The 27,803-nt window shown below is 33.0% G+C and overlaps 1 protein-coding gene across 1 annotated transcript; it reads left to right on the top strand.

Annotated features, from left to right (window-relative positions):
* Positions 1-693: 693 nt before the first annotated feature.
* On the top strand, positions 694-27,202 carry LOC148605775 (DNA-binding protein SMUBP-2-like). The gene is made up of 17 exons (XM_088547395.1): positions 694-828; positions 3,055-3,154; positions 4,757-4,920; positions 5,634-5,829; positions 7,692-7,792; positions 8,899-9,059; positions 10,379-10,579; positions 13,622-13,846; positions 15,099-15,196; positions 15,592-15,774; positions 16,440-16,558; positions 17,067-17,161; positions 18,262-18,385; positions 19,671-19,847; positions 23,609-23,795; positions 25,414-25,552; positions 26,353-27,202. Exons 2-17 carry the CDS (start codon positions 3,084-3,086, stop codon positions 27,103-27,105), a joined length of 2,994 nt encoding a protein of 997 aa, XP_088403521.1. The 5' UTR covers positions 694-828; positions 3,055-3,083; the 3' UTR covers positions 27,106-27,202.
* The last annotated feature ends 601 nt before the right edge of the window (positions 27,203-27,803 follow it).

The raw sequence follows: 27,803 nt of genomic DNA, 5'->3' as shown, positions 1-27,803 counted from the left end.
CCAGGTCCTGTATAATCCAATAACCTGTCCAAAGCCTACACATTTCAGATCCTTTTATATTAAATTAAATGTATTTTTGACCTGGGTTAACTGAACCATTTTGGAAGTCTGCAAGAGATTCAGTTTAAACAGTTCTAACTGTATATGTAGTGACCTTGGTTTTTTTAAATATTTGATTTTTTAGCAAAAAATTTTACTCATCAATTGAAAAAAAAAGAAATGATTCTATATGTTCCCCATCACTTAACATGCCGGACTTCCAAAAACAAAACAATTTTGGTTGCTGTTGAAATGTGAAGAAAAAATAATCCACTTTTGCGAAAAAATTCGTATCCTAAATCAAATCCCAGGCTCCCATATCGGAATAAAAAATGGTTGGTGCCTTACACACATTTTATATCTTCTATGTATAAATCTAGGGCAAATATTTTTAGGTCTAAAGACAAGAATAATGTGAAAAAGATCTCCAGGAAAAAAAATGTGCTTTGCTTTGTAAATATTGAGAAATGTCAATCACTTAAAAAATACAACCAATAACCAACGGTTTTTCAAAAGAAAATCTGAAACAGAAAGTTGCATAAACCAAAACTTATATATTTTTTAGTTTCACAAACTCGATTTTTTAATGAACTATTGATAAGATTTTAAGATTTAACTCGTAAAGAATTTTATTCATTTGCCGTTTAGTTCGGGGACGAATCGACAATGTTTTTACAAGGAATCTTCGTTCTGTTCCCCTGTCTAAAAGATCCTCTCTTGTCACTTTGCAGTGTGAAATTTCTTGTTTCGAAATTGGTTCTTCTATAGACGCTACCAAAGGCAGCAGAGGTATCTTTTGTCGACAAAATTTGTCGCAAACATAATGCTAAGTTACATATTTTTAAAAATGAAAATGAAAGTTTCCTTCATAATTTTCATTGTCATAAAACTTATCTCTTTGACTTTGGTCATTACATGTGATTATGCACAGTCAAAGAATAATTTGAGACAGATAGAATTTGAAACAATCCTAAAATAAGGAAACTTGCTTACCACATTTACACTATAATTTGTAGGGCTGAAAAGTTTACAATGATGGTATTCAAAGACAAAGAGCAATATTGATGACAATTTACAATCCAACGTTCAAATGAGTAGTCCATTAGATTTGTTTTCTCATTTAAAAAAGCCAGAAAATAACACTAATCTCATTTTGATAATGTAGAACTTGAGATCAAGGATACTACAGACACTGTGAAGTCAGCCTCATATCTTGACCTACACTTAGAGATTCCCTTGATTACTCTTTCATGAATTTGAAGGCCTCCGAAATGGTTTTCTTGGTTGCCGAGGACTATAACATTAGATATGTAGATATGTATTAAGTCTCTGAGTACTGACTCTTGTGTGGAGAGATAATTGGAAAATTGAACCAAGGTTATAGCGGAAATCAAAAGAATGTAATCCAAGGACAAAGAGCTGACATTGAAAACAGACAAACACAACAAAGAACATAAAGTAACTAAAATAATACATGCATCGCAGCATATACAAAGTAATAAAAATAAATAAACAACTCAGACTCCACTAAAAGTTGGGAGCGTGGACCAGGTGTACCAGTAGGGTAAGCATCCTCTTCTTTTCTAGAAACACCTGCCGAGTTGCTCATAAAAAGTCGTCTGGAAAGATGAAAGAGGAAAGGAAAACATTGACATGTTGAATAAATCAGTTTTCATGATGTAAATGGATACACAGTAACAATCCACAAGTTCATGATGACAACCATAAAACTTCTGTAGTGATGACTTCAATCTTGTAGCAGCATAAAACCCTGTTCCAGAAGCCTAATTGTAGGAGTCTAGCGCAGTTACAGCAAGCTCTGGCATAATGTATGAGTTATGATATGAAAACTCCACTCACAGGTGTTGAAGGAAAGTTGCCACCAATGAAAGGAAATTGACAATATGAAATTGAAAGTCATCGTGTTAGTCTGAATGTCGTACAGTTTGATCAATAGTTTTCCTTTACCATTGATGTCAAAGTGAAGGTTGAGATATTAGGCTGATTTCATTGTGTCTCTAGTATCCATTTTCTCAAGTTCTTTAGGATAGAAGCAATGTATCAAATCCCCAAAACTAGGATTGTTTAATGATAATATGTCATAAGATCTATATAGCTGAAACTGAGATTAAAGGATCTAGCTAAATGATGTTCCTTCTTTTGGATTAGATCAGCTCTAGTCAGCCTCATAAGAGTGAAAGCATAGGTCAGCAAGTAAAGGAGCACAATTTGATCACATTGGAATGCCAACCGTTTGTTGAAAAATTCGTTCACCACACTGGACAGATATGTTGTCGATAAAAAATTACAGCATTTTGAAAACATATTCTTTGGTATATATTTGGGAGATTATTTGGAAGTATTTTTTTTACAAAGTATGAGGGATCTCTACCAAAAACTACATATTTTGTATCTAGGTGTACCATCTTTTTTGGAGTAATAACAATGTATAATGTTTTTGAGTGGAATATTAGCCTAAACATAATAAAAACTGCCAATACAATACAGAATACAAAAGTGTCCCAATACAGAATTTAGCCATCCCAATACAGGATTAGTTGTCCCAATACAGGATTTAGCCGTCCCAGTACGGCTTTTACTCATCCAATATTGGCTTGGTTAAAATCCATATTGGCCTAGGCCAATATAGCATAATGAATGAGTTAGTCAATAAAGGTATAATTACATAAAATTTTCCATATTGACTGAGTTATTGGACTTCAGCTACGCCTAATATGGCTAGCTAGCCTCAGACAAATAACTAAACCAATATGGAAAACCTTATACAATAATACTATGTTATGACGTAGGAACTTAAGAATTTTTATATACTTACAACTTTTTGTCTATCAAAATAAGTAATTTCTACAAACAAAAAAAAAACAAAACAAAAAAAAACAAAACAAAATAAAAAATTAATAAAATAGCCAGTACATTGATGAATATACACTGTACAGTCTACGCAATCTGATTCAGCCAAAAAAGTTTAACTTAATTCATTAAATTCTTTTACAGATTTTTGTTATGCTAATAATTGATGAGTCATGGAGAAATTTGTAGAATCCCACTTGAAACTCATTGAGTTGGAACGGACAGCTGAAATTGAAGAAACAAAGTAACTACTGTGAAAGCACTATTGTTCATGGGGTACCAATTTTTGTCAGTGAGGCCAGGCACGTAGCTGAGGCCAAATTGAAGTGTAGGCAAAATTATGGCAGGGGGTCTGGGGGCTGCTTAAGTAGTCCAGGACAGAGCCCTTGTAGGGGGTCCCGGGGGCAAAGCCCCCCCCCCACCCCCGAAGCTCTGCGGAGATAGTGTTTTAGAGCATCATTTATGCCTCTCATGGATGTATTTTATCTCCAAAAAAAAAAAAAAAATTGGCAAAATTAAGTGCAGGCAAAAGCTTTTTTGCCTAAAGGCAGCTACGCACCTGGAGGCAGACCATGAAATTTGGTACCCAACAAAAAGGAGATTCTCAATGATGTGTATTCTGAAAACCTCAAAACCATGAGTTCAAGAATCCACAAACTTGTGTATTTTCCCTTATTCACAAAAATTGGTATCTACGAATTTAAATACTTTCATATTAGTACCTTATTGCATTGTATTCTTTCTTACTTTCATTTGTTTGCCCTATTTCCAACGTAAGGGCCATTTGGCAGGGACGGTGGGTAAAAATCTTGAGTGTACTGGGCAAGCAGCATTACTTGGCATCATTAAACATGAATATTGAAGGATTGGGTGGGAGGTGAAAGTAAAGTGGGTTGGATTTCTTTTAATTAATTTTTTTTTACCACTTTAGGGAGGGAAGTGGGAGTATAAGGGGCAGGAAGTGAGAAGGATTTGGGAAGGAAGGGGAAGGGAATCAGGAACTGCTGCTCTCTGTCTATCTCACCATATATTATTTGTATATAGCATATATATGCACTACTACAGCAAGAAAATATGGTAGAGAGGCACATCATGGAAAAACTAACTGTTAAGCAAACTTCACTAGAATGAATAAAGTCTTTTATATATCCATTTTTGTGATAAAAACAATTGTAAGGTACATTTACCTTCTTCTCGACGAGTATGTAGGTCAAGAAAGAATTCTAATAATAATACAAAAAATATTGCAAATTTCGATATGCAGTACAAGGAGCATCAGCAGCGTTAGAATCAAATACATAGATAGGTCGAAATTCAAAATTAATTGTATACAAGAAGTACTCAAAACCTAAACTATTGAAATATGACGCCAAATCTCCACAGGTTCCATCATGTACAATACAGGGAATGAGATTCAGGGGTTTCAAAATAATTTGTTACACTTCTATTGGAATATGATTCAGGGGTAAAAAGTTATTTATTAACATGTACATGTGTGTTCTGACTTTTAATGGACAGAGATCTTCTCTTGTGCTTTATTAGCAAGCTGCAAGACTGATAAAAGTATACACTTGGCAAACATATTTTGCTCCTTAACTTGAAATCTAGATCTTCTGATATTTGAATATAGTATTTAAAATGACAGAAGTTTGAATTAGTGGTGCTTATTAATCTTCACTTCACAAGGAGACATAAACGTGACAAAATGGAATTTGTTATTCCTATGGTAAAGGCTTTTCTTAATAAACATCTTACTGTGCAACTGAGAACTTCAGAGAAGGCTGAATGCTTAATTACCTCCTCATCTTCATTATATCGTTTACATAAATGTATACCATGTATGTAGAATATTGACAGAGAAGTTACCACCAAAAGAACTACAGCGGAGAGGAGTATGCTTGTTGAAGTTGCGGATTAGTGGCAGAAAGACTGGGCTGTATGGTAGAACTATATTGTTCTTTGAGGCTGCTGGGGGCATCAAAGAGTTTCCTTCTCACAGTATTACTTCAGGTACATGTAAGATTTATATCATTTGAAAATAAAAGAAACTTGGCTACTGGAATTTCTTCATCTTTTATAAGTTTGTGACTTGTAAATGTATTATTTTTCGCTGTTGCTAATTTTCACAGATCCTGTCAAGTGAACATATTCGTGGGTATAAATTTTCACAGTTTCAAAAATATGATTAATGTTATATACTGTTGAAAATAAATTTCGCATGTACTATTTTCAAGGTTTTCTGTCTACCGTGAAAATAGCAAAAATTGATACACCATGAAAATTAGTACATGTATGTTTACAGTATCAACTCAAACTGGATTATTATTCTACATGCCTACCATTTTATTACTAAGCTGGAATATTATTCTACATGCCTACCATTTTGTTACTAAGCTGGAATATTATTCTACATGCCTACCATTTTGTTACTATCATAATAGAGTAGTAAAGATTGATTTGCATTATGAGTAGCTCAGAAAATCCATGTTCTATGATTCAACTTTCCTTTCACCTTGGGCAGTATAGGCATGGAAAAGTTGCTTATGTTCCAGAAAGTTCATCATTATTTGGAGTTCTACTATTAAAAGATCCTAGAACACTGCATACAAGTATTTTTTATACAGATTTGTACATATAGATGCATTTCAATATAGTCACAATGAGGAATTGTTCTCTTTTACACCAATACTCAAATAAGTAATGAATCTTAAAACCCTTCACAGGTGATATTGTTGGTCTCTGTCAGACATCTGGTGACCCCTCAACTGACAGTATAGGTTCAGGAATCGTCACCAAGGTTACCCAGACAGAAGTAGGTGTGGCCTTTGATGATGGACAGGACCTCAGTGAAGTGGAAGATGATGCTTTATACAAGCTGACCAAACTGGCGAATGATGTAACTTACAAAAGAATCAAAGAGTAAGAAAAGAGATATTATGACATTTTAGATATTGATAATGGTTTTCCAACTAAGAAATGATTGCTAGTGTTTATTTATAGTTGCTTAATTTAATAAAAAATGTGTGTTTCCTATTACCAAATTCAGCTGAAAATAACATATTTAAATTTTGACAAAAATACTGAAGTGTGAACAAAGGGACGATTCAAATACATCAAAATTCAAATACACAAAAACAGAAAACAGAGACAATCTACATACACAATCTAGCAAACCGAATAACATAGATTACATGTTACAACTGAAGATAAGGAAAACCAGATATAACATAAAAAACTAAAGCATTACATAGAAATGTTAACTTCAATCAAAAACCAGGAGTGACATCAGGTTCTGGAAGGGTAAGCATGTTCTGCTCTACCAGCAGCACCCGTCTTATTGCAAGTGAATGTAATAAGGTAATAGACTAGCAACAAATCAGCTCACCAACACGACTCACATTGCGGATCCATCAGAAGTCAGAATGTTTCTCCTGTAGTTTCATTATAAAATAAATCAGAAAAATAAAAAATCCTACATAAATGTACCTACCTTCCTACCGTGTTAAGGTGTAATAGCAAACACACATACATGTATTATTTTTTGGCCATAGTATACTGTCAACGTACTAATTTTTGCTATTTTTGCAGTGGATAGAAAACTGCGAAAAATAGTACCCGCAAAACTGATTTTTACACTACATAATGCCCTTTTTTGGAAATGTGGGAATTAATATCTGCAAATATGTTGAACAAGGGACCATCCTAGACACAAAATTGAGGGAGACTTCACTTCTCCCTCAGAGAAAAATAGGGAGAAGTTTCAAATCTCAGGGAGACTTCTCAGTGTGAGCAGATTTCATTAATTAAATTTAATAATGACATTCATTTTTTTGAACAACTTCATCTTTCTAAAGACAAAAAGGTATAAGATCATTAACTAATGTACATGTATTTGATATTTTTTTTTAATTAAAAGACATTAAATTATTATAAAATTTCACATCTAGTCAATCTAATGTCTAAAAACTTATCGTTTACATATGCACCACAGTTCATTCTCATCAAGTCATTCACTGAACTATTGTTTAAATTGGTTTTCAACCTTGACTTGATTCGATTTTGGGTAGAGAATCCTCTTACACATGTTGCACTATTCACTGGTAGAAGTGTGCAGCACTGAACAAGTTTTACAGTATTTGGTATTATATCTTCATAAATTCATGCCAAGTTTTTCACAAATTTCACTAAGGGAGGAAGTTTGAAAAGAACCTGTGACAAGCCGTTTGTATTGTTTATATTCCATAGGCACTTGTTCTTTGTCAATTCCTTGGATGGCAAAATGATCAACTAAAACAGTAACACTTTGGTTTCCAAATGTTGCCAAGTGAAGAGGCTGTAATACTTGCATTTTTTCTATCAAACCAATCGTTTAAATTGTTCACGATGTTGTTTATATATTGTGGCATAATAGATTTGAGGATATCGTCAGTGTGCAATGTTCATTTAATCTATGATAAATTTTAATTTTCAGTAAGTATTTATTTGTGAACTAAAACAAAGGGTAATTAATTTATAGTTAATTATGTTTACTGTCACTCCGGGGTGACTTCCAATTAATTGATGTTATGCAGTCAGATCCTTCGATGTTGACATGTGTACAGTTAGCAGTAACATTTTTAACAGTCATATATTAATATATTTAAGGTATTAAGTGTAATACTTTGACATAAAAGGTAACCATGGCAGCCAGCCCAAATTAATATTATTCATCTATAACAATGTCATGGAAATACATATATTGTACATGCTTTGTGTCTAAACTTTTTTGTTTTTATTTTCAGTGCGCTGAATCGATTGAGTCAGTCACACTCATTGTCCTGCAGCAATTTAGTTTCTGTACTTTTCCAGGAGAGGGAGTTATCTCCCCCTTTTGACAAACAAGGTAAAAACCTTAATGGTCAGCTCAAATTAATTTTATTTGTTTACAACAATGGGATGCAGATTGCTTCTTAAAATAAATGTATGTCAATATTGAGATTTAACAAAATTGGTTTTTTTGGGGTATTTGATCCTTTAGGATCAAAATATCTTATGGTGTCAGTTCATGCTTGGAATTTTCCTACTGTTCTGAACACTACACAAAAGTATAGTCCGAATTCAATTTTTTTTTATATCATTCAATACATCTTTTTTACATGTAAATATTTTTCTGGCAAATATTCATCTCAATAATGTTATACTATTTCAGCAAATAAAATTAAGATCTTGTCTTCAAATCAACTGAAGATTTTTTTGGCATTGAAAGATGTTCAGTAATGAATATGCATTTAGGAAATGGAAGTTCTTGAAGTTATTTGTCAAGAAGCATTTAATGTGCTAAGCTTGTTCCATTAAACACAATTATCAGTCAAAATTTCCATCCTATCATTTATATTTTATGATAAATAAACAGGTATTGAAGAGCAGTGGTTTTAACCAAAGTAAAAAAATTGCAGGAAAATTCAAGTTGATAAAAAGTGTCCAGTATTGGAAAATCTTATGTTTTTCATGGAAACTATTTTCTTAAGCTGAAATTGGTTGTAATTTGAGTAAAATTACAGTGCAGGATAACACTCTGTTGAAATAGTTTTTAATGTGATTTCAAATAAACTTTTGGACAGGCTTAAAAATTTCGGGAAATGGTAAAACAGAACAAAATTTGTAAGTGTGTGTGAAGTTTGATTCTGCTTAACTATCATTCTGTATTAATTGACATTCAGTTCCTGCATAGTAGGATAAAACTATTCTAAATGATATGGAAAATGCAAATGTATGATTATGGTCTTATTTTTAATCATGTAATCTTTTTTTCATAAGAATAAAAAAAACAGCACTTTGATTTTATGTGGGAATAAACATTGTCTGTTACCCATGTTATACATGTATATTTTGTAAAATGTGATGTTAGTATAGAAGAAGAATATAATACATCAAATATTTGTCAATTACAAAGACATTAAAGTGGAAACAACTGTTTAACATTTGTTTAGTCATTGACTATACTTTCAGAGGTCCACTTTGTCAACACTAATTTAGATGAGTCTCAGAGAGAGGCTGTTAGGTTTGCATTGTGTCAGCCAGAGGTTGCTGTAGTTCATGGTCCTCCAGGGACAGGCAAAACTACCACAGTGATAGAAATAATCATACAAGCAGTCAAACAGGGTAAAAAGGTACACTTACATGTATCAGATTGAGGTAGCAATACAGCTAAGAATCATGCAAAATGTGATTCATTGTTGGAAAGCCTATATATATTTATTTTTGATATTGTGTTTAAAACGTTATTGAAAACAGAAAATAACATGTGGTTTTTTATATAACCCCTGTTCACTGAAGATATAAATTATATTGAATCTATTATCAAATTCAAGATTCAAGGAGATAACCCTATAATTGACACTGAAACACAATAGAGACTGTAGAATTTTAATGTGGATTATCTCTTAAGAACGGACAGATTGGTATAAATGATTATACATTTCATCATATAGACCAGTAAAACAACTTGATAACAAAAATAAAAATATATAGCCTTTTTTTGGGGGGTGTATCACATGTTACAGAATTTGCATGGTTCTTAAAAAGACTGCTATTTAATTGTCATGTCAGTATAAATACTTCAAGGTACTTTTAGTTCAATTTCAATTTTCATAGTTTGTCAAAGTTTCATTTGTTTGTGGAGGGTTTGTAAGAATTACATTAAGACATTTATGGAGGTAGACCTAGGGAAATAACTCTTTAAATCAGTGATATGTTTGTATCATATTCAATTTTACCAAAGACTTTCAAGCTTTCCTTTGAAACAGAATAAAATCAGTCCCAGAGTTACTTTGATGCTTACATAAGATTGATGTAAAATGCGGAATACAAACGTTCCAATGATTTGTAACAGTTGCATCGCTTACCCTAGGTCTACCTCCTTAAGTATTTCATAAAAAATTTACCATTTGTTTGGAACTTACTGAACAACAAAATTATAAAAATAAGTAACTAACAAACAACGTCTTTTCAACAATACTCTTAATCCAGAAATGAATGTATGCATGTACATGTATACTTTGGATGTTGTCCTGTCGGTCAATATTGTTATTACATTTTTTATCACATCAAGAAAAAACATGCATTGTAAGGGTTTTGAACTAGTGCAAAGCAGGGTAATTCATTCTAGTCCTGAAATGCATGAAATATCTGCTAAAGGACGTTAAACCTTAACCAGTCAATCAATCAATTGTAAGGGCTAAATTATTTCAATATCTTTTACTCGTGTCATGCAGAATGTACCATAGATAGCATTATATGGTTTCATAGGTTCAATTTGGTTGTGAAAAATTGGAAAATATAGTATTAATGCCAAGCACTGATTCTAATTTTTCTTAATTTGAAATTAGTAGTTTTGAATTATGCAGTCAAAGTCTTTCACTTTTTTCCCAATGATAAAAACATCACATTTATTTTCTACTTTGCAATATACATGTACATGTATTTACAGGTTTTAGCATGTGCCCCTTCAAACATAGCTGTTGACAACTTGGTAGAAAGGTTGGCTGCGAACAAACAGAAAATTGTCAGACTTGGACATCCTGCTAGGGTATTGCATCATATCCAAAAATACTCTCTGGATGCCATCTTGTCTACCAGTAATGAAACCAGACTAGTAGAAGATGTTAGAAGTGATATGGACAAAGCATTGGTATGTTAATGGTTGGACTATTTAAGTACCAGTCCATTTAAAATTCAGGCACTGACTATGGTAGATGTGATTCATAGTATATTGGAAAAACCCACCAAACAAACAATGCCTTAATTCAATCTACGTAATTATGCTATATTTTTAAATAACAATAGTCCTCTCTGTATTAAGATATTATCATTATTATTTATTATTTACAATATTTGTATAGCGCCAATCTAAACTACATTTACTCTAAGCGCTTTATAGCATATAAATGATATACAATACAAAGTACATAGTAATCAACACCTAAAGCGCTATACAAAAGAAAATGAAGATAAAAATATTATTCAGAACTGTAATTATGTATCTTAGATATAGAAATTTGTAAAACCGAGAAAGAAAAGACAAACAAAAAAACTATGTAATTAAAACATAATTAAGTATTAAAACATTATTTAAATAATATAAAATGGCAAAAGTAAAAATATTTAGAAAATACAATATATATTAATATTTTATCATTTACATGAAATAAGAATTAAAAACAATAAAAAAAATGTTACCATTTAAAAAATAAAAGTCTAAAACATAAGATCAAATATTTTTGAGAAAATCATACATTTATCTCCCAAACAATTCAAACCAAATTGCCTGATTTTTATAAAGACTGCTACATAAGCATATACATGAAGCACTGAATTTAGGTACATGAGAAAAAGAAAAGCTCCAATGCTATTTTGGTGTACATATGCTATATTTTAATGTAACAAATAGACAAAAAGACCCGATGTATTCAGATCTGTACTTAATGGAAAATCATACATTTATCTCCCAATCAAATCAAACCAAATCAAGAACAATAACTCTTGTAAAGTGCCAATTTCATGTACAATCTATACAATTTTTATCTCATAAGTGCAACAAAAGAATAACTAAGACTGGTGATGTGGTCTGTGATAATTGCTTACAGTTATTTTTTTAGTTTTTGACATGCATGAAACACCTCCTGTCAGATTTAGTTTTTGACATGCATGAAACACCTGTCTGATTTTTTTAGTTTTTGACTTGCATGAAACACCTCCTGTCTGATTTTTTTAGTTTTTGACATGCATGAAACACCTGTCTGATTTTTTTAGTTTTTGACATGCATGAAACACCTCCTGTCTGATTTTTTTAGTTTTTGACATGCATGAAACACCTCCTGTCTGATTTTTTTAGTTTTTGACATGCATGAAACACCTCCTGTCTGATTTTTTTAGTTTTTGACATGCATGAAACACCTCCTGTCTGACTTTTTTGGTTGTTGACATGCATGAATCACTTCCTGTCTGATTTTTATAAAGACTGCTTCTTAAGTGTATGTGAGCAGTATATGTACATCCATATTACTATGTATTAATGAATGCAAAAACAAAGGATTCTTTGACCCCCATCAAGAAAATTGTTCAATGCCTTTCTGGTTTTCACATGGTTTTTCTGATGAGTGGTTGAACAGATCCAAGCATGGATGATTAAATGTAACATGTACCATGATATGGGCAAATAATGATACAGATATTTCTTTCTTACTCAGCAAGTTTTAGATAGGTACATTTTCACCTGATTTTGGGACTTATCAAATTGAAAAAAAAATCTGGATAATTTAACCACCCTTGTTTGTAGAATAAATTAAATACCAGTAGATGTGCATTCTGATATGTTTAGGTCATAAATTAAGTACTTTCAAAAACATTTTGAGTTACTGGAACTTTGAATTTACTCATTACCTGGGGAATGACACTGGGAGTTATAATTTCCTTACCATAACTTCTATTGTTTATTAAAATAATTTCTGTCGCTACTGACAGTATTATGAACCACGATCCACAATAGCCTAGTAAATGCTTACAAAAGTTGTTAGTCATTTGAAAATATCCAGCAAAAATTGTTTGGCTTTGGTAATAATTTTACCAGAAAAGCAGAGAAATGCTAAATAGTCAATTTAAAAAAATGTCAATCCACGAACCATGAATTCAAGTACCCCAAAAAATGTTTTTTGTTCTCTTCCCTTAAAAATTGATACCCTCAAAATTAAATGAAACCACAATAATTAATTGATTGAAACTATTGTTGTTTTTGGTCTTCCAAATAGTGCACCAAATTTGGCAGGTTACTGATAGGAAACCAGACATAATATACTCCTTTTAGGTTTGACTTTCTTTGACTGTATGAAACATTATACACAAACTGCTTGTAGTAGAGAGTGTTACACTGTAGTATCACATGAGGTAAATATATCACACGAGACGAAGTCGAGGGTGATATATTTACAGAGTGTCATACAATGCATAGCATCCTCTACTACAGGCAGTATGTGTTATATTATACTGAATACGAGAGTGTGATATATCGTGACGTCAAGGGTGATATATCCTAGAGGAGAGTAATATATTGTGATGTCGAGGGTGATATATCCTTGTGAGGGTGATATATTGTGATGTTGAGGGTGATATATCGTGTGATATATCGCTGCCATTGGGGTGATATATATCGATCCACCAATCACTGTTCAATGGGGGTGGGGCAAGTAAGGATGTGCAGGAAATAAACTAAAATAACTCATCACCCATTACCCTATCAGAATTCAAGATTTTTGTATGAAGTATAATATTGTAAATTGATTACCTCTTAGCTTATTATCAATATTTTGATATACCCACTCTTGTGTTTTGGAATAAAATGAAGGATTGAATATGCTCCAGAATTTAAAATGTCTGTATCTATGAATTAAGATCAAATTATACATATGTACCATAAGGCCAAGAAAAAACTTCTGTTTACTCTATTTTTTTCTACCTACCCTAGCACATTTTATTGCTATTTGTTTATGAAATGCTGCTGAACTATCATTAAAGCACTGTTAAATAAGTCAAGAAATTCTTTTATAAGAATCTCTATAGAATAGTAAAAAAATTGAATGAATTGATCTACCTACATATCCTATTTTTTCATCCGCTGTAATTTCAGACAGACATATTTTTTTTTCTTTGCCTTATAAAATATCAAATCTCCTTTCAGGCAAAAATGAAGAAAACAAGAGACAGAGGAGAAAGACAGAGATTTAGAGAAGACCTCAAATCATTGAAAAAAGAACTGATACAAAGGGAGCAAGCAGCTATCAAACAGATCCTTACCAAGGCTGATGTTGTCTTGGCAACCATGACTGGTGCATCATGGGATGGACCATTAAAGTTTCTAGATGTGAAACATTTTGATTTAGGGATAGTTGATGAATGTTCTCAGGTACAGTGATTGTTAAATTAATGTGTCCTGCGCCTCTCAAAACTATAAATGCAAAAGAATATTAAGGACGGAACATCTGCAACATCCTACTTACGTATTGGATCTAAAAAATGAATGACTCTAACTAGTTCTGTCCAAAATAGTAAAAGTAATTAGTAAACAGTAGCTTAAACTTTCAATACAGGTGCAAAAGTCTCACATATTCTTATTTCATCAAGACACCATCCTCTTCTATTTGGCTATTTGACCATGTGTTATAATGATAGAGATGTAAGTGCATCAGGGCCTCTAGAAGTATATAACGAATGTTTCTTGCACAAGACATAATTGCTGAAATCTTATTCTGAGGCTTTGGTGTAAATGTTTATGTATGTGCATGTCTCCGGAACTAGATGCCCAGAGACCAGTTTACCTTTTGAATCAGTCCATGTTGGAGATTCCCCCATTGACACTGTCTCATGTGGGATATTTTTATGTTAATGCAAATTTTTTATGTAAAAATTCAATTATTTAATATTTTCTACAGAAAATATAGTAATTTTAACCAAAATTCTCCCACAAAATTTACATCTTTATGTGGATGATTTAAAATTTTTCATTGACTCTGTGAGTCTCCCACCTAATGTGGGAGTGTAAACAGGTAGGCATTCTAAACTATGTGGCTATGCAACTTCAGCAAAGTGGTAATTTGAGTACAAATAAATTTCTGAAACTCTGTCCTATATAGGCAAGGCCTAAAATCCATCATTGAGTTCTGATTGTTTTATGACATCATTAACAGGCTTATTAATGTATATTTCTCATGAACCCTGAGGGTCAGAATGGGACAAAGATTTTATTACAAGTACATTTTATTTATTTTCCATACATAGGCACTGTGTTCATAACCTAAAGAGGTCACTATTGTTATGGTGTTTGACTGGAAGATGTTACAATTCAGTTTGTTCCAATTATCAGTCAAGAACAAAAAAGGCATACTTGTTAACCTTTTGAACAGTTCATGTTGAGGTTCTCATGTGGATATTTATAGAAAAAGCACATTTTTGGTGTAAATGTGTGTCATCTTCAGGGGTTGATGTCACAAAATATTCTTGCAGTGATATTGCAATCAACTTTAAATAAGGTCTGTAGCTGAACATAGTTCATGTCCCCAAAAAAAAAAAAAAAAATTAGCAAATCTCAGCAAATCGCCTGCTTTGAGGAGGGCAATCTCCTACGTTAAATTTAAGGATGTTGTTATTTTTATTTCTAGGCAATAGAAGCAGCGTGTTGGATTCCGTTATTAAAAGTTCCCCGGTGTATCCTTGCTGGGGACCATCTTCAGCTTCCTCCAACTATACTGAGCAATGAGTATGTGTATAAAATTTATGATATTGCTAGTGCCAGACCTTTATTACACCCTACCATTGTAAGCTGAAGGGGGCTACAGTTTTAGGTTTAGACTGTCCGTCATGTTGGATATAAAGACATTTTTTTCAGGCATCCTTTAAGATATTAAATTTATATTTGATACAGAGCTATTCAGGGCTTTCCGGAATTTAAACTACAAACAATTTTTCAATCAATCAAACACTGTATAAACACTTTGAATGATTTTCATGCTTGTAGGAACCATTTTTTTGTTTGTTACTTTTTTTGTGCATGGTTTTACAAAGTTGTAGGACTTTAAAGGCAGAAAGGTTGAAGAGGCATCTCACATGCTTTAGCACTGTAATATTCTCTACTTGATGTCTTTTACATTTCAGAGCTGCTAAGACAGGATTAGAGATGACCTTGATGGAGCGTGTCCTTGGCATCTATGGTAACCAGGTAATGAGAATGTTGACAACACAGTACAGAATGAATCACATGATCATGCAATGGTCATCTGACCAATTGTATGATGGGAAACTGGTGGCTCATCCTTCTGTCTCCCAACACCTTCTGAGGTAACAATCTCCCGTTCAAATCTAGAACAATTTTTGGTATCACCTTTTGTGGTTTTGAAAGAGTAATCAAGGGAACCAAGGTTATAGCGGTAATCAAAAGAATGTAATCCAGGGACAAAGACTAGATATTGAAAACCGATATACACAACAAAGAACATATAGTAACTAAAATCATACATACAAAGTAACAAAAGCAAATGAGCAACTCAGACTCCACTAAAAACTTGGAGCATGGACCAGGTGCACAGGTAGGGTAAATTGTGTTTTACATGTATGTAAATTAAGTAAGTTTTCACTTAACCTCCGTAAGATTTTTATTCTTGACTCAGCACTAAAACTACATAGGACCCAATGAAACAGAGATCAAATACTGATTGTACATGTATTACTATCCCACCATCAGTATTATACCTGAATAGCTGTCTATTATCAAACACATGGCAATGTGCCAGATCGTCTGACCTGTCAGGTGAAAATCTGTTCAATTAGACAAGATATTCAATATGTCTTACCTAATGTCCAGCTGATTTGAGATCACTGTTAGGAAAGGTATGACAGTTTTTTTTTTTAGTTCTGATCAGACAAATTTTTTTCAGATGTCTGACCGAATCGGTCAGGTGGAAGTTTCAACAGGTCTGCATTATAATTTTAACTGTATTTTTCAGGGACTTGCCAGATATAGAAGACAATGAAGATACATCCCAACCATTACTGTTTGTGGACACTGCTGGCTGTGAACTTTACGAGTTAGATCTTCCAGAGGAAATCTCTAAGGGCAATGAAGGTCATTATTTAATTTGAGTATATGTAAAGTATTAAAACAAAAAACAAAAACAAAAAACAAAAAACAGGCTAATCTGTGTTACAGGTTCATCATCATACACCCACTTGATCCACTCAAACCCTCAATGGGTGTCACAGGGTTGATAGAGAATAATCAAGGGAACCAAGGTTATAGCGGTAATCAAAAGAATGTAATCCAGGGACATAGACCAAACATGTTAGGGCTTGTGAAATCTTAACGACGAATATGATATTCTTTTTAGAAACTGAAACATTTGGTGGCAGAAAAGAAGTTGTTTTTTAAGGCACACATCTTGTTGAGCATAGATATGAGTTAACACAAATTTAAAGGATGACTTAAATACATGTATGCAAACTAGAAATCAACCAAAAAAGTTACATGTATTGGACAGTATTACAGAAGATAATGAGTTACAATATGTTGTTTATGAAATACATGTATAGTTCATGTAATTCATTTACATGTACCTGTTTATATTTTCTTTCAGGTGAAGCTGATATTGTGTCAAATCATGTTGAGAAGTTAATATCATATGGCCTGAAACAGGAAGATATAGCAGTTATTACCCCTTATAATTTACAGGTATGTCATGTTTCCCACGCCATTTTCCAGGAATTTTTACCCAACTATAATAGAAAGTTGGCCATTTTATTTCATTATTAATTTCCTTTTTTTGTCAGAACAGAAAAATTGCATAAGTAAATTAAGAAAACTCCTTGATGTGTCAATCATTTGATAACTCTTTTTCTTGTTTAGCACAGAAATTATATTCCTAAAAATGGTTCATAAAGTATAATATGTCAGCAGAGAGCAATTTGTTTTAAATTTATCCCACTTATTTTTAGTGGGCTAACTCCAAATCAAATTGCTCGCTGCTGACATTTCCTTATTATACCCCCACTTGCAAAGTCCTTCTGTCTGTCTTTCCTTCCTTCTGCATGTTCTGTTACACAAGAGGGATTCATATAGCAAAACATGGACATTGTCATTTGTGAATGTGGGGACATGGGGGACCCATCTCTTATTTATTACTACTTCTATATCACTTAATGGAATTGAATGAAACATTCACAGAATCATTATTACCTGTTCCTATTGTGTGTCTATTATTTTAGATATTGATCCTTATCAGTTTGGGGGTTTCACTTAAACATGGACTTTGTCATTTGTAAATATGGGGACATGGTGTTGGACATCTATACATCTGAATTGAATGAAACTTTCACAGAATCTTTTTACATGTTTCTGTTGTGTACCACCTATTTTAGATTTTGATCCAAATCAATTCGTAGGTTCAAATAGCAAAACATAGGCATTGTCATTTGTGACCATGGGGACCAACCCCTTATCGTTAATACTCTTATACCATTGAATGGAATGATTGAAACTTTCACAGAATCTTTATGACATGTTCTCATTGTGCACCTCCTATTTTAGTTTTTAATCTAAATCATAAGGAGGTCAGAAGGTGCATGTTATCAAAAAAGAGAGGGGGTGAGGGGTATCAAGTAAGTGAGCATTGCTCATAGTTTTTCTATTTTCATATACTTGTACATAAATTATTATTGAGGGGGAAAAAAGTAAAATGAATACAAAGAAGTAGTTGACTGCAAGCTATACATTCAACTGCAAGACTAGCGATGAATTTAATTATTTAATAAAAGACCTACTCATTGTTTTAGGTTGAGCTCCTCCGACTACGATTGTCTCCTAACTTTCCTAAAGTGGAGGTAAAATCAGTGGATGGATTCCAGGGCAGGGAGAAGGAGGCTGTTCTGATATCAATGGTCCGAAGTAATCCTAAAGGTACCGATAGCTTGAACATGTATAGAAAACTTAGACCATTTCTTATTATAAAAAATTAGGTTTCCTTTCATGTATTCAAAATGAGAGTAGCAAGGTATAAATCTATTGATTTTAAGTTTAAATAGGTCAAGGTCAGTATTTCTAAGAATAGATAATGGTAATTGCAGTTTGTACATACAATTTTTTCCGTCTTGCAAACCAAGTAATGACAGGCACTGTTAATTTATTGATCCTTGATGCCTTTTGGATGACTTTATATCAATACAAACATTGGATTTTTTATTTATGGGTCTGTAAAGAAATCAGGCAGGAATGATTCATCATATCTCAAGATCATCAATGAAACTGTTCAGACAAATTTACTACATCCTAAAAACAACTCTTCCTGCATTATTTTCCTTGGATCTGCTGAATGGAAAACTTTACCAGAATTTTTGTTACTTATTCCCATTGTGCACCTCCTCTATCGATATTTGATATCTATCAATGTAGAGGTACATGTGCCTCCTCTTTGATGACTTTATTTATATTTTGACCTCATTGAGATTTGCTCACAGTATTTGTAGTTATTTTCCCTGTTTTTTTTAAAGGAAAAAAATCAGTTTTTAGTTTGGGGATGTACAGTGGGTGGGTGAAAAGGCAGCTGCCAAACATGGTAGTGCAATAACTTGAAAAGTATTTGGCAAATTCTTTTCAGTTTTGCTTTGTGTTGATATATGTTACAAAATGAAGTACAAGTCTAATTTTTACATACTGTGGAAGTACTGTTGTTCATGGGGTACCAAATTTCGTGGTTTTCATGTCTTAGGCAAAACCATGAAATTTGGTTCCAAATGAATAGGAGATTCCCATTAATGTGTATACTGAAAACTTCAAACCCACAAATTCAAGAATCTACAAACATTTTTTTATTCCCCGAACCACCAAAATTGTTATCCATGATTTTAAGTACTTTCACAATATATCTTTATTAATATTGTTTATACATCATCCACAGTTCTAATTTCAATGCCAGAAAGTCTGGTTTGCTGTCAGATTGACAGACTCTAGTTTAGTTACCAGTTCATTGGTATATATAGGGTAATAACAAAATTACCCAACTGATAAAATCTAGGTAGCAGTCAAAAGGAATAGTCTAAAGGAAAGTCTGTATCATAGTGTATGACAACTGGTAATATCAGGGGAAAAACAAATAGTTGGAAATGTATTTCACTAATTGTTAATGTTTTACATTTTAAGTTTTCAGTAAAGCATCTGCTGAGATGTTTATACAATTTTTTTATAGGTGAAGTAGGCTTTCTGGCTGAGAGGAGGAGAATTAATGTTGCCATAACACGAGCCAGACGACATCTGATGGTGGTATGTGATAGTGAAACAGTAGGACATGATAAGTTCCTCAAGTCTCTGGTGGATTACATGACAGCCAACGGAGATGTTCAAACTGCTCATCAATACATTGAGGGTGAAATTTCTTTTTATACTAAAACAAGTTAAAATTAAAAGGTCAATTGTTCCAGAACAATTGAAAGGTCTTTTCCACCAATTCTCTCCTGACAACTATCATGTTCATGAGAGAGTAATCAAGGGAACCAAGGTTATAGTGGTAATCAAAAGAATGTAATCCAGGGACAAAGACCAGACATGGAAAACAGACATATACAACAAGGAACATTAAGTAACTAAAATCATACATACAAAGTAACAAAAGTAAATGAGCAACTCGGATTCCACTAAAAACTGGGAGCATGGACCAGGTGCACCGGTTGGCTGTGCCTCACGGCTATTGGCTTATTGTGTTCTAGCCTTTAGAGACAGCTCGATCGACAGTATTTATTTCTTGCATATATTTTAAAAGGCGAGGTTTTTGACAATTATTAAATTTGTCAGATTCTTATAAGAAAGATGAATTCTGTAGTAACTGTGTTGTAATAAACTATTTTTTGTCCTGTCACTCAGTTGAGAACAAAATGAACTTGTGATTATCATGAAAATAGATAAATTCAAAGGGAGATAATTATAAAGTATTGCAAAGCAAAAGGTCTCAATCGTCACTTCCAGGTCAAATGGCCACCCCTCTATGAAGTACTAAAACACACTTAACCTAGAATTATGCATTGTAAAGGTATTATTTGAGTGTGTATTGAACAAATGTGGTCAAAATAAAACTCTGATTGTGGACTCTAAATTGGTACTTTTAAGTCTCTACAAAAGTATGAGTATTGTGTATTAGTGTAAATAATGTGCCTCCATTGTGCAAGTTGGAACAACAATGTCGGAACAAAGTGACTTTACAAAATTACTGTACAATAACTGTTTAAATATTTTGATAACCAAGAATTTGGTCTCTGTTCTTGCTATTTTAAGGCAACTAAAAGAGTTAATGTAAATTGATTCAGTACATGAGTACTTTGATTTTCCAATTTTAATGACAATTGAAAATTATTAATACATGTTTATTTATGGTGATATTCTCGCTATGCTGTTGTTTAAATGTTAGGCCATAAATGGAGTTGTTTTCCATTTAAAGATCATAAATAGTGGTTTTTACTGATAAAAAGCTGGACATCCCTGATTTAGGTGCCCATGATAGGTCTAAGCCACTTTTTAAAAAATGTATTGGAAGTATACTTTTAAAGACAGTTTTCAGAAAGTAACATTCACGCATGTATCAACATTATTTACTTATTGTCTTATAATATAGGGTTATTGCATGAATACTGGTGAATATCGTCCGGGGCAGAATATTATATTGCACGAGCTTGCGAGTAGTTTGAAAAGTAAGAAAATACAAGGAAATTTAAACTTCATTATTCTTTATTTCCGTGATTCATTTTTCCACTTAACATTTGGAGTTACGGCGCTTTGACCGCATATACGTTCACTGTTTCAAACAGTAATAAATATTCTCATACAACTAAATGCATTCATGGATTCATTTGAAGCTTTGAATAAAAGTAGTGAAGGTTTCTGATTTAAATCAGCTAAGAAATTACCCTTGAGCACGAGGCAATCATACTCCATTATCACATGTTTCATTTCATAAATCATTATTACTGGATTACTTTAGAAAATCTTTATCCATATTCTTTTTTTAGGTTAGTTTTATTAAAAAAAATGCATTAATTACGGTAAGAACTGTTGTTTTCAACGTGTGCACCAATTTTCAAAGAGAGAGGTGATTTTCAATAACGAAAACTGACAAAGACACCACTAATGGAATTCGTTGTATTCGAATATAGTTCTAAATGTCGGTGGAGAGTTTTCCTACATAGATACATATTTAGACAGTAAATACCGCGTTACCAGTAGTTATAACTCATACAATAAAGACAAACAAAAAACTACAGCAAAAAAGTGCTTAATAGAGATTCAGAAATGACCATACAAATGAGGTAAAATATCTTGTCAAAGTTTGACAAAGAACCAAGAAATACAATAAACACTGCAAATCATTTAAGATCAACAGTGAAGGTCCCAAGTCTATACGACTTACGGTTTAAAAGTTTAGTGACCAACCGAACAATTTCATTTTAGGTCACGAAATCACGTATTTCTAAAAATATGGAGCTTTCGGTTTGTGTGTATCTAAAACGGTTTAAGAAATTTTAGCAAAATTAGTTTTTCCGCTACGGGGCCGACAAATGATCACGTCTCACAGGGTGAATTCCAAAGTCCCCTGTCAGATTGCAAATGATTGTCAAAATCTGTCGTGATACGTTCAGCCAAAACTTTGGCAAAATGCCTGGCGAAAAAAAAAAAAGAATAATAATAACAATAATAATAATAATCAGAAGAAATACAAGGAGGTCTTCCCATTGAAATGGGAAAGACCTTAAATATAGAAATCACCCTGTTTGTCTGTTTGAATCATTTATTGGATTTTAAGTGTAAGTAGTTGTAAGAGTCAGGCAAAATGGGAAAAATAAAAAATGTACAATACAAAAACCGCCAATCTGACAATATAATTTCACATAATGATGATTTCTTTCTATGAAAAGGCCACTATCACTGGCTTTGTTCAGAAATTTCTCTATAGAAAAATGATATTTCTGCCTTTGAAATGTTCATTTTCATCGCATTTCAATGAAATTATAACTCAATTTATTAAAATGATATGGAAAATTCTTTCTTATTTTCTTGATTCTCATAGTGCAATAGTCAAATTACACTTTTAAAATAGTGAGTTAATTATTTCATACTGCGTTTCACCTCCTGCCTGATTCTTACAGGAACTTAAGATGTTAGTTTGATTTTATATGTGGATGTGTGTCATTGTGAGATGGTCACAAAGGAAGGTAATTAATCTTATATGGATGGAATTCCCCAACATCTAAACATTAAAATGTGTTTTGATGCCAATTTATATTAAGTTTGTTAATCATTTGTAGATATATATGTACAGTCCTGCAACAGAATCACTTAACAGATTTTGACTGATAACTGATTGGCAAATAAATTTAAAATTTATTTAAAAAATGTGTTTGACTCTCTCAAGGGTAGATCAACCAATGTATGGATTGACAGGTTAAGGTTCAAAAAGCAGATCTGTTTATACTACTTGATGACAATCCATAGTTTTCACCCTATTCTATGGAAATGATCCTTAAAATCCTGAACTTCCTGAAATTTTAACAAAGATACTATGGAGATATTCACAATGCGTAATTTGCAGTCAAAATCCGTAAAAAATACGGAAAATCTGTATAAATAAACACCTCTGAAAGAGTAATCAAGGGAACCAAGATTGTTAAAAGAATGCTATCCACAGTTAAGGACTAGACAAGGAAAACATACATAACAAAGGACATGAAATAAACAAAAAACAAAAACATACAAAGAAACAAAAGTAAATGGGAAACTGAAACTCCACTAAACCTGGGAGCACTGACAAGGTACAATGGAAGGATAAACATCCTCTGCTTTCATAAAAACACCCACCAAGTTGATGTCAAGTCTGGGGTAGATGAAAGAGGAAAGGAAAACTATGATACTGTGAACAAATCAGTTCTCTTGTTTAAGGAGGGAGAAGGAGAAGGAGATATTCTTTTGTGTGCCTGTCCACAATAGCTGTTAGGACAAGAACATATTACATATGAAATTATCTTGTTTTATCATATTTTTTATGTTCTTTGTTTTTGTATGGCACATTGGGCTTAGTCAACAGTCATTTCAGTTTTAATGATGTGGAACTAAATTCCTCACAATATTTTCATGTTATTGTAGATGGGATAGCCAATGCTAAGCTTGTTAGACCAGACCATTTAAATGATTTATTATCAATAAAGACCACAACACAGAAAGGTCAAGGTGCAAAACCAAAACAGAAAGAGAAACCTAAACAAATAGAGAAAACACAAAATCAGAAACAAAGTAAAGAAAAAGATACTGGACCAAGAAGGCAAAATGAAAGGTTAGTACATTACAATGGCTGCAAGCCAAAGGTTACAGTCAAAAGGCACTGTTCTGGTGAGATTGTTGCTGTTTTTTTTTCTTAAATTATACCTGAAAACTGTTCCTTCCTATTTTAAAGTGGGAAAAACAGTCTAAAAGATCACACATGTTATAAAGAGAATGGAAATTGTGAATATGTCAAAGAGACAACATCCCAAAATATTCTGTTGTAAGAAAGTAGGACACTTCTGTTACCAACTCTTCATCCAAGTGTAGATGGGAATCTGACAAAAAATGATGGTGCAATCCAGAAAACAAAATAATAATCATAACAAAGAGACAGGCCAAGCAAAAACTTTTTTGTGTAGGGTATAAAAGATGTTTAATTCCAATTTATTTCTTATCCAAGTCCAACCAAGAATCATATTACTTTTCCAGAGCACCTGATGTCACTCCGTTTTTTTGTTGTTTTTTTTTTGTGGGAGTTCATTTTGATAGTTGTTTAGTTTTTTGTGTTGTGACTTGTTTTCTGTATCTTCAGGTTTTGTATGTAATCTATTTTATTCAGTTTGCAGTATTGGGTTTGAAGATTGTTTCCTGTTTTCCCTTTCATGCCATGTAATGTAAAAATACTATTGTTTGTGGGTACCAATTTTCGTTGTTTTCGTGGGTGAGCCAGACCACAAAATTTGGTTCCAAACAAAAAAGACATTCCCATTGATGTGTATACTGAAAACCTCAAAACCACGAATTCAAGAATCCACAAACTTGAAAATCTTCCTGAATCCACGAAAATTGGTATCTATGAATTAAAGTACTTCTACAGTACTTGGATTGCGACATATTTTAATTGACCTATTATTGGTGCTTTGGTATTTTTTTGCCAATATTCATTTTTTTTTATGACAGATGATTTAATTATGAATGTTGACCTGAATGACACTTCTCAATGTGTTCACTTATGAAGTTAGAGGTTGGAATTCTGTTTATCTTCACTCCAATAAACGGCTTAGAAAAAAGCTTGCCAGCCAACTTCTAGCATTGCGGAAGTATCTCAAAGTACAAAATTTGTGTCTAAAGAATTTCTGGCAGATAAGTAAATTGATAGAAATAATTAAAAGCAAAATAATAACCAATTGTAAACCCAGAAATTTTGTGCTGTCTTTTTGCAGTTTCTCCATTCAATCAATGTTGACACAGTTTTTAATAGTTTCTGGTATTCATGCATTATACTGTTGTTTGAAGAAAATATTTTATGTTACAGATCTTACTGTAAATAAAGCAGAATATTAAACTACCATGGAAATTATAGTTACAGTATTTCAATGTGTATGATAGAATATTTGTCAGTTTTTTACCCCCGCCAGAAGGAAATGGGTGGTATTCTGTTTTACCCTTCTCCATGTTCTTTGTGTAAGTTTTTTTCCATCACAGAGTTCTCAGCAATCATATTCATCACAGTGGCTTGAAATTTTTCGCCATTCTTCCTGTAAGGTTGCCATATGTTGGAATCCATTTTCAGAAAAAAATTGACAACTTCCTGTTTACTGAGGACTTTGTTTATTTTCCTTATATATTGAAAGTAGGGGCATCACTACTGTGCTATCACTCACAGATTCATTGTTTTCTCTTTTAAGAGTCACTGATGAGGAAATGTTGAAGAAGAAAACAGATGAGTATCAAGAACATCTAGACAAGTTTGTGGCCAATACATTACAGGACATTATTGAGTTTCCTGCCTCTCTGAATTCCTATGAACGACTCATTATACATGAGGTGTGTAGAATATCTCTCCTTTGGCAGCAACAATTGGATGTTTATTGTGATCTGGGATTAAATTTGAAAAAAGGGAAGATAAGATTCATGGAGAAAAATGTCTACACCAATCTTTTGGTTGCTGCATTATCAAAGGCCTAACATCAACACTAGCACAAAAGCCATGGCTTAAACACAATTTTCATTACAAAAAAAATTTAGTCTATGTCTATCTCATATTCAGCATGTTCTAGTTAGGGTATGCTATTTCCGTTTACCATTACATCTTGGTAAAAAAAAGTACGTCTTTTGTTCATGCATATTCAAAATTTTCTGTATTCTGACTTATGTCTTAACTTTCATTTGAATTTTTTCAAAAGTTCTCAATAGTCTTGATCAATATAAGATTTTTTCTGTAAGAGTTTCTGAATTAGAAATTATGGAAGTGAACTAGTTGGTATTTGACATGCATAAATCACTTCTTGACTGATTTTTATATCAAAAGATTGCTACTTAAATTAACAATGTGCACTCTACACGTTGATGTACTCCCAAACAGCTAGAGTGGGGAAATGCTTTCGGACCCATGTGGGGTCTGGGAGTAGGCCAGAGCGTCAACAGAGCAGCCCAGCCGCTAGTAGGACATACTCTGACTGAGTTCTTTGGTCGGGTATCTGAAGGCTGGGCTTCGCTACCTCCAACTACTAACAGACATTTACTAACAGAATCCCCGTAAGGGGTGGTCGTGCGAGATCCGTAAGGATAGTCAAGACAGTAAAAAACCCCAATCGTCAAATTAACAATCATTTTTAATGTTTCAGTTGTCAGAAAAGATGGGTTTGATTCATGTTAGCAAAGGAGAAAACAAAGAAAGACATCTGGTTGTCTCAAAACCTGGGGTCAAGGTCATCAAGGAGAGTAAAGAGGAAGTTGAATTAGTTGAAAGTAAGGAAGAACAGGAAGAGAGCAATGAAGGTGCAAAGGATTCAAAAGTTGATAATGACAAATTAGTGTGTAAATATTGCAGTAAAGATGTGATCAAAGCAAATATTGCACTCCATGAAATTCACTGTTTACGAAAGCAAAAAGAGGCTTCACTAGCAGCTAACAGTTCTAAAAATAGAAAAGATAGTGCTAAAAATAGAACAGACAATCCAAAACGACCTGCTTCTGGGAAGAAAGGCTCAAAACAGACAGCTGAAAAAGCTGTTATGTCAAAACTTCAAAATGTCGACCCTGATGATTTTGATGCTCTGATTTCGGCCTCAAAAGACATGGATAGTAAGTGTGTTTATCAAAAATGCAAGGTGAAAACAATAACACTTGGACATACCTGCCAATTCTGTTTAAGACGATTTTGTCTCAATCATTCCATGCCAGAGGTACATGGATGTGGAGACGCAATTAAAGCACAAGCCAGGTCTACCATTGTAAAGGAAGGGGTTCTATATCGAGGTAGTGGGGTACCTAGTAAACTACCTGATCCAACCAGGAAGGCATTGTTAGAGAAGAAAATGGAAAAAAAATTGACTGAAATGGAAGCAGAGAGACAGAAAAAGAAAAAGAAGAAATAGTGATTAAATAATAATGTATCAAAAATGTTTTGAATCAACTTTGAAACTGTGATTTTTATTTACATATTTTTTTCAAAAGATTGTCCTTCTAGGTGGGTATTAGTTTTTTTTTATTATTTTATGCCCCATCTTACAGTGCTAATCACAAATATTTCAATGTTGTCTGATGGTATTTTTAACGTCTCAAAGCATTTCCTTAGTTTGAAGGTGGAATTCCTGTTTTGAAGTTTGTAGCATGATAAAATGTAGGTTGTTCAGTATGTATGACTAAGGTCATAGGCACTGGCCCTGACCTTGTTGACCGTTTTTCTGAATTTTCCTAATGTAAAGACTTAACCCTACTTCAATGACATAAAATTTTGCATACATGTTTAGCATGACGAGTTGTAGAGAAACTGACTGAGCAACTGTTTGTTTTAGTCACACATCATCTTTCTGTTCAGTTTCAACTAGCTTAAGGTTTTTGTTATAGTCCAAGGAACTCTGTTTTTTATTGAATATTCTTCTTCAGTGGATTATACCAAAATAAGTTCCGCAAAATTTTTACTCTGGGCTTCATTTCTCAGTGCACCACCTACCATCTGCAAAATTAGAAATGACACAAAAAAAAAAAAACAAAAAACAAAAAAACACCCTTAACAGTTGAATACCCTCATGTCAAGGTAGGGTACACCAATAAAACATTCTGTAGCACTTAA

This window comes from Perna viridis, chromosome 10 (assembly GCF_037379345.1).
Source record: "Perna viridis isolate PV_CMFRI_1.1 ecotype Kerala chromosome 10, ASM3737934v1, whole genome shotgun sequence".
In the NCBI taxonomy this organism is placed as follows: Eukaryota; Metazoa; Mollusca; class Bivalvia; order Mytilida; family Mytilidae; genus Perna; species Perna viridis.
The sequence above is the reverse complement of the archived record's forward strand: the minus strand, read 5'-3'. Positions and strand labels throughout refer to the sequence as shown.

What these genes read in the sequence shown, in the direction of transcription:
- LOC148605775 (XM_088547395.1), top strand. Translation starts at nt 3,084, where the DNA reads ATGGAGAAATTTGTAGAATCCCACTTGAAACTCATTGAGTTGGAACGG. An exon ending in TTCTCACAGTATTACTTCAG is followed by an intron (nt 4,921 to 5,633) that starts GTACATGTAAGA and finishes AACCCTTCACAG; the next exon opens with GTGATATTGTTGGTCTCTGT. An exon ending in CCAACTATACTGAGCAATGA is followed by an intron (nt 15,197 to 15,591) that starts GTATGTGTATAA and finishes TTTACATTTCAG; the next exon opens with AGCTGCTAAGACAGGATTAG.